Here is a 19,842-nt window from a genome sequence, read left to right as displayed (position 1 = left end):
TTGCAGTGTGAATGCAGAGTTGATAGTAATATAGCAGTGTCAACCAATGTTTTAAAACTCTGACTCGGACTCCGACTCGGCCGAGGATTGACTCCGACTCCGACTCCGACTCGGTATTGACTCGGTCGGCTCGATTTCAGTGACTCGGTGGTTGTAAAAAATACATTAAATATTTATTTTTTATAAAAACACATAATTTTAGAGATTTTCATTCATGTTTCCAAACGCACAGCATTAGAATATAGATAGAAGACAACATATGATCAAAGTAGGCTCATGAATATATCCATTATATTAAAATGGCACCCAGTGCACTATCCAATACATACACAATGATGATATAGAGATCAAAACAAAAACACATAACCAAGGAGGCTAGAAATGGCCTCTACAACAAAAGTCTGTGACCAGTACTATTGGTTACTGCTAGAGTTGCCAACATCATCTGGCTCAGTGTTACTTGGGAGCGGGAGCGGGAGCGACATTTTCAGAAGCTCACAGTTTGGGAGCGAATCCTAGAGGAGTTCGACAACCAATGTCACTAACATCAAGGTACATAGAGGGATTGGTGCTCTTGATTAAATATGAGTTCCATACGCTAATACATGACAAAATTCAATGGAAACATTGCAATCCCCCAATCCTGAAATCTTGAAAAACCGATAAGTCTGCTGGATTTTGAATGAAATCTAAAACTCTACTTTCTCCATATGAAATCCAATGAGGCCGGAACCACTCTCAAACATCCTGAGTCATTTCATGGTAATGTTAAAAATTTAAGTAAAAGGATGAAAATCAAGATTAAGGAGAATGTCACTTTTACTTTAAGAATTTTAATTTAACATTACCATGAATAGCATAGCCTTAGTAGGGCAATATGATCAAATACTAGGGATTGGGAGAGGGGAATGGACCCCAAAGACCAGCAAACTAATTCATAAACCCCTTTGGAGTGCCCCACACTTAGAAAAATTAAAAAAAAAAAAAATCAAAAAAGGCGTATTTTTATGGTTCACTGGCCACTATCAGCTACTCGGTCGAGTAGTTACGAATCCAACCGAGTCGGCCAAGTTATGACTGACTCGATCGAGTCATGCTATGACTCGGCCAGGTCAGTGATAACTCGGCCAACCGAACCGAATTTTCTGTCGGGTTGAAATTTTTTTCCCGGCTCGGACCAACTCGGCCGAGGCAGTTCCGAGCTGGCCGAATCTTAAAACAATGGTGTCAACAGCATCAGAGTTGCGTAGTGGTTGATGGACAGTGACAGAGGGAATAGCGCAGTGACTGAGGGAGCAGCGCAGTGATTTCCAACAGAGTCTTTTGTAAGACATCAACAGCCTGAAAAAGGATGATACAGAGACAGGGTGTTGTGGAAAGGTTTGCAGCATTAGAACACAGTCCCCGCTAAGAGGGAGTGTTAGTTTTTATAGCATCGGATGTGTTCTAGTCACGAAACTTGGTGGAGAGGCTAGAATATATGAGATCTCCACAACCCAAAAATCGTTTCAGGAAATTCCACCTAGAGAAGGCTTAATTAGATTATTAACCTATTTTTTTAAGTTTCATAAATCTAAACTTAGGAAACTGGTTAATTAATCATAATTAATTAAGTCAAGGTGAGAATTCTCTAGAAACTCACACGGATCGACTCTGATATGATCCTAGCCCTTGATTGAGTTTTAATCTTAGTCGTTGGTGCTCCAATAGAGGATTATAAGAAGTCGATGGGCACTTGGAGAATACACTGAAGACACTTGAGCAGTTTGATTTCCTTGGCAAATCGATTTCCAGAGAGCTGCAACAATTGCTGAGAGTCGGAGATCGAACCAGAAACAGTGAGGGGCAGGGACCGTGAGTCTGGAGGGAAGCTTTTCTAGATCCGGAGAGTCAGCTACAAGAGGGTCGAGTTTCTTGAGTGAGGTTGCGCAGAGGCAACACAGAAGCTTCAAGAGGCAGAGTTCGATTTGCCCAGACAGAGGATCGATTCAGTTGTTGGAGGCCGAGAAGATTTCCGAAAGGTGTCAGCGGGTCATTCTCAAAGGTTGGATTGGATAGACAGCTTGATCAGTTGCAGTTCTATGCAGAGCGTTCTAGTGCCTACATAGATTTGACGCAGAGGTTGACGCAGGGGTTTCGTGGAGCCCATTCAGAGCCAGTTTCAACGCTAGATCAATATCAGGTGAGACAAAATTTGTCTCACTAATTTTTGTGGCCAGTTTCTCCTATAGTGGATTGCCAGTTTGTGCATCCAAATTGTACTCAAGATTTCACTTCTGGTTAATAATAAAACCCTCATCTGTTGCACCAGTTTTCCCAAGTTGGGTCTTTCCATGGACAATTGTCCAAAAATAATTGTCATATTTTTATGTGTGTGCGCTTGATTTTCTCAATTTCCAGCGCTACTTTCTTCCGCAGTTTATTTGTGAAAATCAGTGTGAATTATTTGATATTCGTTGTAGCAGACAGCAGATAATTGTTAAATAAATTAACAATTAGAAAAATAATTTCCAGGTGCTGTGATAGATGAAATTTTCACACAAAATGCTGATATGCAAAGAACCACAAACACCCTCCATAAAGGAGAGTTGGCTGACACGGGTAATTGGAACAAAATGCAGGAACAATTGGTTGCATTGAGACAATAAGAAAATGAAACTAGGATTGAGCTGCCCCATAAGAGAAGGTAGCAAAACCATTTCATATTTTCTCAGATGCAATGCATGATAAGGTAGTTAAGCTTTGCAACATGATGATGGCACAGCCTGGAAATCAACAAATCACTCTTCCTGACCCCAAAAGCTGGAATGGGAACTCAGAAGCATCATCATGAAAAATGGAACACAGCCCCCCCCCCAAGTAACCGAAGCATCATCATGAAAAATGGAACACAACCCCCCAAGTAACTGAAGCATCATCATGAAAAATGGAACACGACCCCCCAAGTAACTGAATGTGTTGTAGATACTTGTTTCTAGTTGGAAGGATTATCAGTCTTCTTATTAGTAAATTTGAATATAATTCATTAAGCATAAACAAAAACAAAGTCCAAATTTTGAGTCAGCTTCAAGGTTGAGACACAGTTTATATCTATGCTATCAACTCTCAATTTTGCTTATTTAAATCAACTGTATGGATTTGGCCACAATATCTATTTTGTTAATACAAAATATATAAACATTTACATGAAAAATACTTTTCTTGGGCAAATAGATGAGGCCAGGTGAATATGATGGAAGAAATACCCTAGTCATGTCATCTAAGTCAAAGTTAAGCCCACTTAATTAGCTAAGGGATTTGCCAACAAAAAGAAATTGACTATGTTGCACAAGATAAGTTTCAATTCGTTACAGATTTACATCATATATATCATGCATACATGAATTAGAGACTTGTAAAACCAAACACAATAAAAAACCCATCTTAACAGTTAGCGTAGTTCTATTAAAGCTTATAAGCCACCACAGTTTTGCACCATACAAGATACTTACCATCACTAGCAGCTCCAAAATCTGGTGCGTCTACACTATACATAATAGTTACCAACTCCTTAGCATACCTGTGTAGCACATAACAGCCTTTAGTAATTTATATTCCATCCTTCAAATTTCCAAATAAATTGGCTTGCACTTACGTTAGGTTGGGGTCTGGATGTCCATTCCCAAAATCCTCTAAAGGAATTCCATTGGATATAGAATCCTACAAAAAATACACCAATTTTAAAAATCCTCCGTAAGATGAAAATTATATAAATTTGTGCCAGTCAAAAGTTGTTTTCAAAAATCACTCGAAGCTCTTTGTAATATTACCTTGCAAATTAAAATACCCTAATAAAAAAGAAGAAGAAGAGGTTAAACCTACTGCATTTGCTCCAAGTTGATCCACAAAGATAGGCTTTGCATAGGCACCAGTTATGGCATGCATAGCATCGAATTTGAACCTACATCCATAGAATTGGGTGCTGTAAATTATAACTCAAAGCTTTAATGCATAAACAAAAATTCTTGGTATAACACCCCAAAATCTCTAAAAGAACATCCAAACAGTCGGTTATTCAACACCACATCAAAAAACTTAGGAACAATGCAAATCCATTAGTGTGAAATTTTAAAACATTGATGGTAAAAATGGAAAGAAAGACAGTAATTGTAATAATGTTCGTGAGTGGCCATAAATTTTGCCTGAAGTCTATCAAAGAATGTGATCTACAAAAGTGTTTCATGTGGAAATTTCTTGGAATTCAAAATTCAATGCGAAACAGAAATTTCACCTTCAACCAAGAAGGTTTCTCAGATCTTACCCCTGTGGATTTTCAGCCTTAGGGCTCCTGTAAAACAAGGTACAAAACAATAGCAGAAAGAGTACAATGTTTCACTTCCAAATAGCCCAAACTTCCTTACAATTCAAGGAGAAAAGATACCAAACAAAAGTAGTAAGCTTCAGCCCTTTTAGGGCAACTTATCAGCTAATAACTAGACCTGAAAGTGTTCCTTCACAGCAGTAAAATAATCCCCTTATATTCTTCAGTTAGATGTCAAATCGCTTAACAATTGTCATCTTATTTATGTCAAATCGATAAGACATATATGGCTGTAACAAACAATGCAATAATAATGTATATAGCTGAAAATCAAATCTGGAAATTGCACAAATTTTAGACAACTGGAAACTTCATTAATATGCTGAAGACGAAGTTTATGTGCATAATATGGCCTTCTATCAAAGCTGGTACAAATCCTCCCAGCTCTCCAAAACCTGGCTAGGGCATATCAACAAAACCTTAGCAACCAAGAAGATTCAATATGTAAGAAGCACTCCAACAAATCCTCCAAGGCAAGATGTCCTCTCCTCTTCTTCACAATACCACCCTATGGGTTTATCACAAAATCCTAATCTCCAAGGGATAAACCTTAACCCTAGACCATAGTTGCACGAAGCGCCCCCCCCCCCCCCGGTTCCAAGCCCCGAAGCGCGTCCCGTACGGAAGCGCCTAGGAAGCTTGGCCGGAAGCGCGCTTCCGAAATTTTTAGACGCTTCCTGGAAATTTGGAAGCGCTGGCGCTTCCGCAGCGCCGAAGCGCGCTTCGTACGGCACTTCCCAGACGCTTCCCAGGCGCTTCCCAGACGCTTCCCAGACACTTCTGTACGCTTCCAGAAAAGCTTCCAGAAAAGCATTTAGAAAATCGTTTTTTTTTTTCAATTTTTTTTAAATTTTAGGTGAGTTTGCTTGTTGGGGGTGGGTCCACCTTGGGTTAGGGTGACAAATGAAAGCAAAAAAAAATATAAATATAGCAGATGCTCCCTCATGGTAATGTTAAATTCTTAAAGTAAAAGTGACATTCTCCTTTATTTTTCATTTTCATCCTTTTACTTAAATTTTTAACATTACCATGAAATGACTCAGAATCTTTGAGAGTGGTTCCAGCCTCATTGGACTTCATATGGAGAAAATAGAATTTCATATCCTATTCAAAATTCAGCAGACTTAACAGTTTTCAGGTATTCAGGATCAATGGGATTGTGGCATTTCATTAGATTATATCAAGTATGAAGGTATGCGATTAGCATTTAATCAAGAGCACCAAGCCCTATATGTACCCTGGTGTTGGTGGTGTTAATTGTTGAACTCCTTTGTCACGCGGCACGCCCTTAGCAAAAAATTACCTTTCAATCAAGTCAAAATCATCGATCAAACATGTTAAGCTTTTTCTACCATATTTTAAGTCTTGAATTAGGTAGTTTGATCAAAATTGGGCAATGTTGACTAATATCCCTAGACAATCGAGGTAGAGGCAAAGGCTAGACAAGAGGAGAAGAATCTAGATTCTAGATCATTAATGTACAATGGATGTTATATCTATCTTGATTTATGCAAAAATATGCATGTTTTCATGTCTTCTACAATTAATTTGGTATTTGGGATGTTTGTTTTGAGTATAAATGCAAAAAAATATAAAATATATATATATATATATAGCAGACGCTTCCGCGGACGCTTCGCTTCCTAGATTTTTGGAAAATGACGCTTCGGCGTCCCCGCTTCCAAAAAACGCTTCCGCTTCGCTCCCGCTTCGTGCAACATTGCCCTAGACCTTCAAGATACTCCAAGACGACCAAGAAACCCTAGCAGCTCGAGAAAGAAAAAGAGCACATGTGAAGACTCAAGTGACAGAGAAAGAGAGGCCAATGCACACTCTTCTCCAAGTCGCATCTAATCACAATAGTGAATACAAGTAAGTGAACAAACATATATGAATCAAAAGACTCTCTCCTTCCTTTATTTATATGAGAGGTAAGGGAGGCAAATAATACAATGTGGGCCTTAGCCTTTACAAGCAAACTACAATAAGCACTTGTAAGCCAACACAATTGAGATCCTACACTTTAAATTACATGTGTCATGATCCAAGGTGATTTCATGCACAATAATGGTTCAAGGTGACATGGTTATGCAAGGCAAATCCACATCCCTCCATCACAAACCTCCACGGACTCCATCAATTCTCCTAGGCAATATACTCCATTAGGTCAATTGGCCCAACAAGAATATTGTCGAAACCCCAAGCATCCTTGAGCCATCTCCAATCTTTCAAAAAAGAATCCAATCTACCACATGCCAACCCAACTAGGGCTTAAAGCCCTCCTCCAAGCTACATAGTGTTCCTCATCCAAGGTAGGGCGCTCTCCAAGCAAGTGGATCCTTCATGGGGCTATAATGAGGGTGTTAAAGAGTGCAACTAGGGGTTAATCCCCCCACTTGGAAGCCCCTCCTTCGACAGCTCATTACACCTATAGAACACCCTTGATGGCATCATTCTTCACTTGGAAAATTGGAATTTTCGCACACCTACAAATGGCACCTTTGGACAATTCAAGTTGGCCTCCCCTCCACAAGTCGGCTCACATTAGTGAAGAGACATGACTCTTGACCCCACGTCTCATATAAATACGCCTAAAGATCACCTCATTTTGGCACTTCATCACAGCTACTTCTCTCTTATCATCTGATTGATTCGTACATCTGAGGTAGCTTCTTCTCTCCATATGTGCGAAGGATTTTCTAGGCATCTTTATCTTCTGTGTTGACTTTTTTGTTCAGCCACTTTTGACCAGCATTGACCAAGAGGAATCTGGCCCTGTTTGACTTCAATTTTGACTCTAAATATTCTGTTTAAGCAGGCGGCAGCTTTTGGCACACAATCCGAGAAATTTTGAGCAGGTTGACCACCGTTGACCACAGGGTGGACTGCAGACTTTGACAGCAGACTGTTGAGCTAAGTTTGACTGGTTTTCTTCTCTGTTTTGGGTTGACTTTGATCTGTTCAAGAAGCCGAGTTCCTCTCTGCTTTGACCGAGTTCTTTGGAGACAATTTGAATGGACTTTGACTAGCATTGACTTGTTAGGGCACCTTGACTGCTGCTGACAAATATCAAAATTACAGATTTTGACAGAGGTTGATTCGGATCAGATTGGGCTTCTTGTTTAGGCATTGGATATTGGTTGGTCATCTTTCTTTGGATAGTCAAAGTCTTGACTTTGACTTTGTCATCATTGTACTAAATTGGATCTTCTCTCTCTGCTGAACATTTGATATTGATCAATAAGAAGGATTGGTTGGGTTTTCCCCCTTGTGGGGTTTTGCCCTGGCATTAGCCTAAATATCTGTGTTCATTGTCTTGGCTTGTCTTCTTGTGCATTGTTGATGATGTTCTATCTACAATTACTGTCAATAAGTAAATACTAAGTAATTGCTACTGAAGTTTATTGTGATTGTTGTTAAAATCTGAAGTGGAATTGTAAGTGGGCTAATACGACATTGAAGTAATTGTTGCAAGCATAGAACGTACCATAAAATTAACAGAAGGGCATCCACCAAACTGTCAAGAGATCTCCAACACCTAAGGGAAAAGCACTGAGCTAGCAACCATCTAAGGTCAAGCCAATCATCAATGTTTTAAAACTCGGAATCAGATTCGGAACTGGCCGAGAGTCCACTCTGACTCAGAATCGACTCGGACTAGTTGATTCTAATGACTCGATCTTTGTAAAAAGTACATTAAATATTTAACGAAAAAACATATTTTAAAGGTTTTCATTCATGTTTCCAAACTCAAAGCATTAGAGTAATAGAGAGAATACAACATATGATCAAAGTATGCTCATGAATATATCTATTATTATTTATATCAAAATGGCACCCAGTGCACTTGTCCAATACATGTAATATATGGAGATCAGAACAAAAACACATAACCAAGAAGGCTCTAAATGGCCTCTACAACAAAACAATATAATTGCAAGACTACAAGTCACTAATACAAAATACTATATATTGATCACAACTGCTAGACATGGCAACATCATCTGGCTCTGACTCTAAATCGGAGTCAGACAGGGAAACCCATGGCTCCTCCTACTCTTCATCGAGATCTCCAACTGCAACTTTAGAAGTAGTAGCACTAGCATTAGCTGCACACTAAGATAGAGGAGCTATACGCTTGTGTCGCGACTTAGTAGAGGAAGTGCATGCAGGTGGAGGACTTGGGGTTGGTACTAGTGGATCTGAATCTAACTGAACAGTCCCTAATGCATCCAACTGCATATCAACATCAAGATCAATATCCTCATCAAGGTTAAACTTTGTTAGTTGAGTCTCCACTACCCAATCTGAGGTTGGATTAATATCTTACAACACAATGGGCTCTATATCAGGTCTTTTGTTCAGCAATTGGTTGTGTCTTAGCCGAAGGTTATATTGGACGAAGACTAGATCATTTAACCATTTTTGTTCTAAACGGTTTCTCTTCTTCATGTGAATCCTCTCAAAGACAGACCAATTGTGCTCACACCCAGAAGCACTGCAAGTTTGACTCAAAATTCGGATTGCAAACTTCTGCAATTGAGGACACTGGCTACCAAATGCCTCCCACCAGTGTGCTGCAAAAAACATAGTTGTGTAATGAGTTAGTTCAACAAATTATATCCAACTTTCAAATTATAAACAGTTTAACGAAATAAGAATTTGAAAATTGAAATTGTTTACCTGGCTCATCTGCTTCCCTTGCAATCCTTGCTAGGTTTTTGTCGAAGGTACCTGTGGCTCTACTGAAACAAGTGATATGTTGGTGTATCTCTAGCTGCTCACTCTCATCAAGGACCATGCGCTCAAGGCACTCATACAATCCATCTTTCACTTCCCCAGTGAAATCTTCTCCCAAATGAGCTCAATAATGATACCTTGGGTTCAGGAAATACCCAGTTGCATGTATAGGGCGATGGAGTTGATTGTTCCTGTTAATTTTGCAGCTCAGTGACAAATTCCAACCATGGGACGAGATTCCTCTTTTCGAGAGGACCAATTTTGACTATTGAAGTGCTTAATTTGGACAAGAGAAAGTGTATTTTTGAATTAAAGCCCACACGTGCATATTTGATCAGGTCGACCCAAAAGCAAATTGGATACCCTTGGAAGGCTATACATACAAGTGACCTCAACCTCATTTGGACATTATCTTGGAGCATTCTACTATTTTCTTCTTTAGGTTGGCTCGCACAGGTCTGAGGCAAGTTCGTGGAGATTGGTTGGCAACTCTGAAATTGCTGGGTCTGAAGCTCGCATCTCTGTTTTTAAGGTTTTGGGTCTCAATCGCAGGCATGTCATGAAAAAATTTCGACTACAATCGCAGGCATGTCATTGAGAAATTTCAATCGAAGCCTTCAGCCGCATGCATGACACATCTTCCCTGCGACTGGAACCTAAAGGTTGAATTTTCAATTAACCAAAGTTTTCGCCCGTTGACTGCAGAATTCGACAATTGACTATAGACAGTGACAATTGACTATATGTTCCTAAATTAGGGTTTTTGATTATTGTTATTGTTGGATTCATCTCATGATACTATTTAGTTGACTTTGTTGGATAGATGTATGGATGAAGATATGGATCATTGTACTATATTGAATCATTCAATGGCAATCTAATAAGAAGAAGAATTTGAAAGAGTTTTTCCCATAGTGGGTTTTTCCCTGGGTCTCCAACCAATCCTGGTGTCTCTATGTGTGAATGTTTTTCTTCTATGTGTGTCTCTATGTGTGAATGAACATAAATAAGTATTCATTACTTTTCTTATAACAATCTAGTTAAGTAGACCCTTTTTTCCCTATTTCCATTACCAACTTATTGTCGCAAAATCTAGCAAGCCTTGGAGATGGGTACCTTACAAAGCTATTACTAGACCAAGAGACAACAACGAGGTACTTTCCCATTGTCACCACAGCCAAAACCCCACTTTTTACAGAATTTCACCGATGGGAGTCCCATTATGCAGTCACCTATAATAGATATTCTAAGGTTGAGGTATGAGGTAACACGGAGAGGTCTCTAAGGGAAAGACTAAATTTTAGGTTCACATCCCCTTTATGAATAGAAGGCAATTCACTTTCCTTGTAGACAACTAGAATGGGGCAAAAGACCTAGGGCTTGATTAGTAGGTTAAGTGTTGGGATGGCCAAAGGTCAAGGCAAGGAGAAAGGGTTTCCAACAATGATTTTGAACAAGACAAAGGCTCATGAAACCCTCAAATAAGCCCCCAAGTTGAAGCTAGAAACAAACTAGGGTTAGCTTAGGGCTTGTAACTAGGGAAAAGAAATTTATGGACGACATTAAAGTGAATGCCTACCAAAAGGAAGAATTGTTTGGCATCCACTATCCTATTGGCATTAGACTCTCCAACTCCAGAAATTCCTTTTCCATAGGAATTCGCACCAATCCCTAGCTTGATCGTTTGGCCTTAAATCCGTTGAATTAGGTAAGAGAGAAAAGAGAAAAAATTATGGATGAAGAATGATTTGATCAACCACCAAAGGATGGTCAGTGCCTTGTTCCTTGGGAGAATGGAGTCTATGAGTTAATTGAATAGCTAAAAGTTATTGAGGAAGGATGATTGATGCCCTATCATCAAAAACCCTAGCGATTACCTATGTAATGGATCAAGAATTCTCATGGGAGAGATTATCAAAGTTCACCACTAAGATTATAATTCACATGTTATTCATGAGTAATGCATGCAATAATGATATCTAGAATCCACCAAATAGATTTTCAACAAATTAGGGCACAATAGAAAACCCTAGATTCAATTCAAACATGAAGGAAAGATTTATCCAACAAAATGCTCACTTACAAGATAAAATGCATGAAATTCCATCCATTGATCCAAGACAATAATTCTAAAGACAAATGACTAGCTCCAAATGTCAAAATTCATTCATAGATCCAATTTACTCCACAAGAGAAGGCGACAAAATTTCAAGAGGCCAAAATATCAAATCCAAGTGATGATGAATTACAAATGATCCTCTCCTCTTATTTATATGATGGAGACTAATGTTCTTTTTAGCCTAAAAGCCCCTAAAACGATAAAATATGCCACAATGACAAGTTAGGTCACAAGCCGACCTATTAGCTTAAGATAATAATAAAAAAATCAAGCTTTTCCCACACGTGTGAGTTGCAGGGCTGAAATAATTGATGTCATGCATGCGTGGAGCTTTCCAAGGCTTACATTGAGGCTTGAAGGTGCCATGAGTGGTGTAGAAACACTATAAAAACATGATGTGAAGGTTGGCCTTCAAATTTTTGTCAAATCTCTCTATGGGCCCCAAATTTCATCTTGGGGGTCAGAATGTGGTCTCTTGGGTCTCCATCAAGGCAAAGTGCCCATCTTTGCTCCAATGTTGAGGGATTTTCAAGTGCTACAAGCCCTCCCATGTCTCAGAAGGTGAGACCATCCTCATCTGGGCTCTGGATCAGCTACCATATCTCTAAAGTGTTGAGGCCGGCCATGGGCACATTGGGTCCCGTGTATGACATCCTAAAGAATCGTCTAATAGTGTGCAAAGTGGTAGAAAATCTTAGTGTCCAGGGGTGTAAACGTCAAGTTGCTACTGCTCAAAGACCCATGGCTCTCAACGCTCCACCACTGAGTGTCAATATGCTCCTCTAGAGGCCTAGGCAACAATTATGTTTCCGGGTCATAGTTGTGGAACCATCTAACGATCACATCATAAACTCTAGCAAGCAACAAATCAATAGGTACAATGATCATTTCTGCACCTAAGTGGACCAAGCTTCAAATTAATGGGCTATTTAACACTTCAAATAAGACTTCCATTCCAAAATTACGCCTTTGAACTCGCAATGGTGTTACCTCCCTAGGTAGGAGTGGCTAAAGGACAACCCTATTAGATGTTTCTAGCCAACAAAGGGGAAGTGACATTTTCTCAGTCCACCCTTCAATCAATAGGTGTTATGTGAACAATGATGATAAGGGAGGGGAGAAGATCCCATGGCCAAGTGCCTTGGTCAAAGGGACCAGCATGATGGGGATCCACATCCTAAGTGTGTAGATGTGAGGAGGGAGCAATCATGGATGCATGAGCTACCAACCCAGCCATTGTTTTTCCACCCCTCATTTGCGCCTTTTACTTTTTCTTGATTTTTCTTTACTGCATGTAGCTCAAAGGGTTAGAGCTTTCTTTGTATGATATATAGTAGTTGTATCCTCTTTAATGATGAGGCAATTCCTTGCCCATTGGGGTTGGGACATGCAAGGGTTCCTTAAACCTTTCATGTTGTATAGGATAAATAATTCACTCAAGAACCAAGTGATGGCGATAAGGGGTGAGGTAGAGTTCATGCTAGGCCTTTGCCCACATGTTAATGTGTATGTCCCGACCATCTTTTGTATTTTGATATTATTTCCTTTATTTTTCTTGTGCCCATATATCATTTTTCCTTTTCTTTTAGCTACATCAACTTCCCAAGGCCAATTTCAGCGCCCTACCCAGGCATGTATGGGTGCCAAATCCTAGAGAACCAATGGTCAATTGACCCCAAAGAATGGAGGTGGGATACAAAGCTTATAATGTAAGAGGGAAAGTGGTTAAGTATGGAATAGGGATAGATGGAACACAATATCTCAATCAGGGCTTCCCAAGCAGTTCCCTCTACCCACTGGGCCATTAGGAGAGGTCCCACTAGACTAGGATTGAAGATTGACCCCCCTTTTAAGGTGAGGGAACAAGACCACAATCAAAACCATTTCTTCTTCCAGGTCGCCCTATAATCCATGCCAAATGCCCAAATAAAAACAAGCATAAGCACCCAATTGCATAATGAATAAAGTACCTTTTGTTCGGAAGCCCACTCTCATTCATGTGCTCTTGTGAAATGGGTGAGAAGACATATGACTAATGCAGGTGGCAGAGATATGTATGGCACATCGTCTTCAGCTAGTGGTGGCTGCAGGGGTTGTTGCCTGGCCGACTAGAAGAGATGATGGGAGAAAAATTTTCTCTTGTAGGGTCACCCACTTTTGGTGGGTAACACAACTCATAGTTAATAGTAAATTTTTGGTATTATTATTATTGACATATGGTAAAATTAACAATCTTTTCTATTTTTAGTTCTAACTCAAAAACATAATTTAAATTTATTTTTAAGCCAACTAGTATTTTGTTTACTTTAAAGAAGACTCGTTTCTTTTTCAAAAGTAAATCTTTGTTCTTATTATTAGGGACATATGGTAAACTTAACAATCTTTTCTAGTTCTAGTTCAAATTTAAATTTTTAAATTTCAATTTACTTTAAAGCCAACTTATATTTTCTTTTACTTTAAAGCCTACTTGTATTTTTTTTAATTTTTAAAGTAATCTTTTATTATTTTTTAATTTAGCATTATTTAATGCTATGTGACAACATATCCACCATACCAAGTTGTTGAGGGCCTCTCGGCACAATGATTTTATCAATAGCTACCTCCCACATAAGTGAGGTTCATCAAATGTGTGTCGAGAGTGTTTTCATGGCAATCTTCAAAAAGAAATCTGTTAAAATTGGCAACTAGAGCCAAACTCCATGTGGGTCATCTTATTTATGGCAGCTGATATTTTTCTTGGACTCCTCTCATCGAGAGGTGTAGGATTGATCTAAAGATCATCGGATTCCGATAAGTATTCATGGAGATATGAATTTATTTGTGTTATTGGACAAATCGTCAAGGTCGGCTAACAACCAAATAACCCCCATGTATGCTAGTATAAAAGGAGGTGACTTGAGAGTCATTTCATATACACTTCACTCTTGATTTCACTCCACTTGTTTTGGGTTTTAGTGGAAGAGAAGTCTAAGAGAGGAAGCCCTAAACGCAGAAGGAAAAGAGCCTTAGCATGAGACCTTAACGTAGTCTTAAAGGAGAAGCTTTAACGCTGTGAAGGAGGGTTTATCTACGGTGCTAGGAGAAGCCTTCTATAGTCTGTCTAAGGAAAACTTATACGCTGTTTAGAGGAGGTCTCTACAAGCCCTAGCCGCAGTCCAACAAGTGCCACAAGTTGGTGTTCTAATATGCCCTAGATGCAATCAAGGAGGCCATATACAATCCCTAACTGCAAACAGAAAGGGTCAAGGAACACCGTGGAAGAGGTCTACTACAAGAGGCCGAGTTTGGTGACTGTCTTAAGGCTGAAACAGAGTTGTTTCTAGTGCCAAGAGGGCAGGCAACTAGGCTGAGTAATAAGTGACTGTTTGGGCACGTTGAGGAGGCCGAATGCTACAGCAAGCTAGGACGCAGGCCATAGCAGGTTGTTGGAGTTATTCTAGGGATGTGTTGAGGTGGACAGACCCTTAAGAGGATAATGTGGCATGGGAGGAGCCTCTCCAAGGTTGGCCGCAACACTAGAGGGCTAGTCTTGCTGACCGTATGTTGGGTTAAGGGCAATGGTACATGCCCTAACCAGAAGTGCAAGCACAACAGTGCTAACAGTGATGCAGTGTGGCAGCATGGTGCAACAATGGCACATTAGGTGCAGTGTGGCAGCACGGTGCAGCAATGCCACATGGGACAGCAGTGTGGCAACATGGTGCAGCGATGGCACATGGGATAGCAATGGTACATGATGCAGTTAAAGAAGGTACAGCAGTATGAGATGTGACAGCATTGTGATAAGGTGCAGCATGATGTGTAATGTTGGGCATCGTGACGAAGTGAAGTTGTTAAATTATGGTATGTTCTATGCTTAGAGCAGTTTACTTATTTTTCTTCTTATTAGCCACAGATTAGCAATCACATATACATTAAGTAAAGTGCAGATAGAACATTAAATGATCAACAGAAAACAATTCAAGACAAGAGACAGAAGATGTAGTGGCTAGCCAGGGACAAACCCCAATGCACGGAAACCCTTTGATCAAATCTTCTTTTATCTTCAATAGTTCAGCAGAGAGAAATAGTACAAAATCTGAATTCTGTAATTTTATATCAGCAGCAGCAAACCCTAGATCAGCAAAGTCAAACTTGGTCAAATTAGCTGAAATTGACCTCTAAAATACTTGGTCAATTTCCAGTCAACTTGTCCTCGAACAGCCTAAAGAAACAGCCCTTGAACAGCCCCAAAAGTTCAGTCAATTTGTAGATTTCTGAAGTCAAATTGCAGCCCTAAACTAGGGCAGTCAACACCGGTCAAACCAGAGGTCAGATCACCTCGATTTTCGTGCCAAAAATTGTGCCCTGCCTAGGAGAGGCAACCACACCCAATCCGCACTTCTGGAAGGTCAACGCTTGGTCAACGTTGGTCAAAGAGATGACCTGCTACCCTAGCGTCCTTCTTTCTGCGTCTTCCTTGCCCTAGGACGTCTTCGTTTCCGCCACACGTGTGAGAGAGAGAGGCTCCTTTTATGCATAGGAGAGAGAGAGAGAAAATGAGTGAATTGAATCGTCCAAATGAGGAGAATGCTCCTTGTATTTATATGCAAAAGTTGAGGTTGAATAGACATGATTGTTGGGCTTCTGAGCCTACATAAGTTTGTTGGCCGACCTTGACAATTTGTCCATAATCAAAATAAATTCATATCTCCATAAATACTTATCGGAATCGGATGATCTTTAGATCAATCCTACACCTCTCGATGAGAGGAATCTAGGAAGAATATCAGAAGCCATAAATAAGGTGATCCACATGGAGTTTGGCCCTAGTTGCCAATTTTAACAGTGCCTCTCAACTAGGGAGAACTTCATCTGCAATCCGTCGAACTGTCACTGCTATTCATCCATCAAATGCACTGTCTTGTACAGCTTGACCCCACTTTGCTCTACTCAGCTTTGCTCTGCTCGAACTATGAAGAAGAAGAAATGATCGAGGATGTATCATACCATCCTCCACTGACCCGAAGTCAATCTTAGAGTGTGAACCACTCTCACTGATCCCAAATCAGTATCATTGATCCCAGATCAATGGAGGTCATCCTAGAATAGGGAGTACAGTAGATACAGTGATGTGTCCATCGATAGTACTACTATGGTCCCTATCCTAATTTCCCTGCTCATTGATCAGATGAGAGGTACTTCGCATGAGTCCCAGACTGCATCGGTAGGATGCCTCGACAGGAGAACTAATCATCCTGTCCACAGGAGAACGAATCATCATGTCCAGTGGATGCCATGGAGAACTAATCATCCTGCTCGATAGTCACCACAGAGAACGAATCATCCTAGCCCACAAAAGAACTAATCATCATGTTCCACAATCACCATGGGGTGTCACAGGGGAAGGTCGAACCTTTACCATATACATAGTGCACCACCAGGGGATGGTGAGTCGCCCTGTGGTCACATGTCGCTCCAAGAAGTACCCCGCGCCCCCCTGGAGCTCCCAAAGCTCAATACATCATACTCGACCCTCATAAGAGGGTCTCTGAACGACACCAAGTCGTTCTTGGAAAATCAAGAATTTGACCTTTCCTAGGGGCTTTGTCAAAATGTCAGCGACCTGTTCATCTGTACCGATATGTTGGAGAGCCTTATTGCTCCTCGCTGCACCATATCTCGAATATAGTGGTACCTAATATTGATATGCTTGGAGCAATCATGAAATATGGGATTCTCTGATAAACGGATCCCGCTCTAGTTGTCACACAAAAACGCGGTGGTATCCAATGTAAATCCAAACAGCTCACTGAAGAGCTTTTGCAACCAGACTGCCTCACAGGAGGCCATGCTAGCAGCAATGTACTTGTAAGTTTTAACTCCGTACAGAAATTACCTGCATACCAATTCTAAAACACAGAAAATAAATAATGCAAGAGCAGAACACATAAAGCACATATACACAGAGATTTTCCCCTGGATCCCAAAACCGAGACTACCAGCTTGATTTTTCATTATGTTCCTTTCAATGTTATAATACATATTTATACATGTCGAAGCATCCAATACCATGGACCGAAAACCGTCGCGTCTAATACCATGGACCGAAAACCATCACGTCCAAAAAACATGTGCGAAAATCATGCACAAAACCATAGGTGGGTCCGCCCAACCTAACATAGGGTCCAAAACCAAAATTTTCCGAGGCGCTGCCCCGGACCCCATAAAGTGGGGTTACGAGTGCCCCTCAAACCCCTTGTTAACTACATGAAAAGAATATAACACAACCCAACATTCTCCCACTTGTCATTTTCTTTCCACAGAGGGCCACAAGAGAGTTTAGTCAATTTTCCAGACCTAAAATGCCCATTGTCTCTCTACACCAAGAGAACTTCTCAGAGCTCACAGATTTTGTCAATGCATCTGCAATATTCTTCAAAGTGTCCACCTTTACAAGCAACACCTTTTTGTCTTCTATCATATCCCTCACAAAGTGATACTGAACATCAATGTGCTTTGTCTTTGAATGATATGCGGGGTTCTTTGCCAAGAAAATTGCACTTTGGCTGTCACAGTCTATCCTTATAGCTCCCTGTACTAACCCCATACTTGAACACAATCTTTGCAACCAAACTGTTTCCTTTCTTGCATGAGTGGCTGCCATGTATTCTACCTCTGTAGTTGATAGTGCCACTACAGAATGTTTCTTACTCATCCAACTGACTGCACCTCCAAATAGGTTAAACACATACCCACTTGTAGATCTTCTCTGATCCAGATCTCCAGCCCAGTCTGCATCAACAAAGCCACGAATATCCAACATTTTGTCCAATCCTAATCTTCCTTGGTAGCACAAACCATAATCACTAGTGCCACGCAAATACCTGAAAACTTGCTTCATTGTTGTCCAATGCTCCTTTCCTGGTTTTGACATAAACCTGCTCAATACTCCCACTGCATGTGCAATGTCTGGTCTAGTACAGACCATTGCATACATCAGGCTACCGACTGCACTTGCATATGGAACACGGGACATGTCCTCTTCCTCTTCTTGTGTCTTGGGACATTGTTCAGCAGATAACCTCACACCTACAGGAATAGGAACCTTCACCGGTTTACTATCCTGCATATTAAACATCCGCATATTGTCTCGACATACTTCCTTTGGTTTAACCAGAGCTTCCTCTTTGCCCGATCTCTTTTAATTTCCGTGCCCAAAATATAGTTTGCAGCACCAAGATCTTTCATGTCAAATTTGGAGGACAATTGGGTCTTCAAATCCTGGATAATTTCTTTGTCATTTCCAACCAGCAACATATCATCCACATACAAGACCAAATAAATAACACGGTCACCAATTAATTTAAAATACACACAGTGATATGCTTTACTTCTGGTGAAGCCAAGTCCCCGTATAAATGTATCAAATTTATAATACCACATCCTTGGTGACTGTTTTAACCCATACAGAGACTTCTTTAACTTGCATACCAGTGCTTTCTTACCCTTCATTGCAAAGCCTTCAAGTTGCTTCATGTAGATTTCCTCTTCCAGATCCCCGTGAAGAAATGTTGTCTCCACATCCATCTGTTCTACCTCAAAATCAAAAGCAGCAACAACAGAGAAAAGTAATCTAATAGAAGTTACCTTGGCAACAGGAGAAAAAATATCACCAAAATCAATTCCCGGCACCTGGGAATAACCTTTTGCTACCAACCGAGATTTGTATTTCTCCACGTTTCCTTCTGCATTTGTCTTCTTTTTGAACACCCATTTGCTGCCAATGGGTTTCCTTCCAGCCGCAACTCCACCAGATCCCAAGCCTCATTTTTGTACAAAGATGCCATTTCATCAACCATGGCCTCTTTCCAGAGTTTTCCATCCTCTGAATCTACTGCTTCCTTCACAGTTCTAGGATCATCGTCAGTAATAGATAAAGCAAAATTTGAACAGAAAGCAGATAGACTATACCTTTCAGGCTGCCTTCTTTCTCGAACTGATCTTCTCACAACCGGAGTTTGTGGCTCTTCATCTTCTGATTCCTCCTCTGCTGTAGAGTTTGATTCTTCCTCCGTTAGCTCCAACTCTATCTTCTCAAGTTCCTTTCATTGGACTTCATGTTTAATAACATCTTTCACCTCTCTGAACACCACATCTCGGCTATACACAACCTTCCGTGTGACTGGGTTCCAAAGCTTATAACCCTTTAAACCATCCTTATACCCAATAAAGATGCACTTTTCAGATTTACTATCCAACTTGGTTCATTTCTCCTTTAGAACATGTACATATGCATCACATCCAAATACCCTCAGATGTGAAAGAGAGGGTTTCTTACCAGTCCATACCTCTTGTGGAGTCTTATCCTCCAACACTGATGAAAGTGACATGTCGACCAGGTAACATGCAGTATCCACCGCCTCTGCCCAGAGTTCCTGTCCTAACCCGGCACCACTGAGCATGCATCTTGCCCTTTCCATCAACATCTTATTCATTCTTTTTGCAACTCCATTTTGCAAAGGTGTATATGGAGTAGTCTTTTGTCGTGCTATACCACACCTATTATAGAATTCTTCAAATTCCTTACTGCAAAACTCTCCACCGTTATCTGTCCTCAGCACCTTTATCTTCTTCTCTGTCT

The 19,842-nt window shown here is 40.4% G+C and overlaps 1 protein-coding gene across 1 annotated transcript in view; it reads right to left on the bottom strand.

Annotated features, from left to right (window-relative positions):
- Positions 1 to 19,842, bottom strand: part of PGM (phosphoglucomutase) — a 119,649-nt gene that overhangs the window by 24,277 nt on the left and 75,530 nt on the right. The window contains exons 11-13 of the mRNA XM_089416121.1: positions 3,862 to 3,940; positions 3,635 to 3,699; positions 3,492 to 3,559 (exon numbers count right to left, since the gene is read on the bottom strand). Coding sequence (XP_089272247.1) covers positions 3,492 to 3,559; positions 3,635 to 3,699; positions 3,862 to 3,940 — 212 coding nt within the window. The remainder of the gene's footprint in view (positions 1 to 3,491; positions 3,560 to 3,634; positions 3,700 to 3,861; positions 3,941 to 19,842) is intronic.

Source organism: Pinus tabuliformis, chromosome 3_2 (genome assembly GCF_031772625.1).
Source record: "Pinus tabuliformis cultivar Carrire ecotype Pingquan chromosome 3_2, CPIR1, whole genome shotgun sequence".
Lineage (NCBI taxonomy): Eukaryota > Viridiplantae > Streptophyta > Pinopsida > Pinales > Pinaceae > Pinus > Pinus tabuliformis.
The sequence above is the reverse complement of the archived record's forward strand: the minus strand, read 5'-3'. Positions and strand labels throughout refer to the sequence as shown.